This window comes from Antrostomus carolinensis, unplaced genomic scaffold (genome assembly GCF_000700745.2).
Source record: "Antrostomus carolinensis isolate BGI_N321 unplaced genomic scaffold, ASM70074v2 scaffold1731, whole genome shotgun sequence".
In the NCBI taxonomy this organism is placed as follows: domain Eukaryota; kingdom Metazoa; phylum Chordata; class Aves; order Caprimulgiformes; family Caprimulgidae; genus Antrostomus; species Antrostomus carolinensis.
In genome coordinates, this window is record NW_010291790.1 from 32,510 (window position 1) to 32,723 (window position 214).

Consider the following 214-nt stretch of genomic DNA (forward strand, 5'->3'; position numbering starts at 1 on the left):
ACTGCCCCCACGGGGGATAGTAGGGCAGGATGGGCAGCTCCACAGGAGACAGCAGGGTCACAACACCAGAAACCTCCTTACCTTTGGCAGCGGGGAGCCAGGCGGGAGCGGGCGTCCGTCGGGGCAGCAGCTCGGTCCCCATCTCCTCCAGCTCGGCGGCTCCGTGAGGAGGCTCCAGGGGGGTGCAGAGCCCTGCGGGAGGCAGCGGGGCGGC

At 70.6% G+C, this 214-nt stretch overlaps 1 protein-coding gene across 1 annotated transcript in view; it reads right to left on the bottom strand.

Annotated features, from left to right (window-relative positions):
* Positions 1 to 187, bottom strand: part of LOC104531720 (dickkopf-related protein 1) — a gene marked incomplete at its 5' end in the record, with an annotated part of 889 nt that extends 702 nt beyond the window's left edge. The window contains one exon of the mRNA XM_010176711.2: positions 82 to 187. Coding sequence (XP_010175013.2) covers positions 82 to 187 — 106 coding nt within the window. The remainder of the gene's footprint in view (positions 1 to 81) is intronic.
* Positions 188 to 214: the final 27 nt, after the last annotated feature.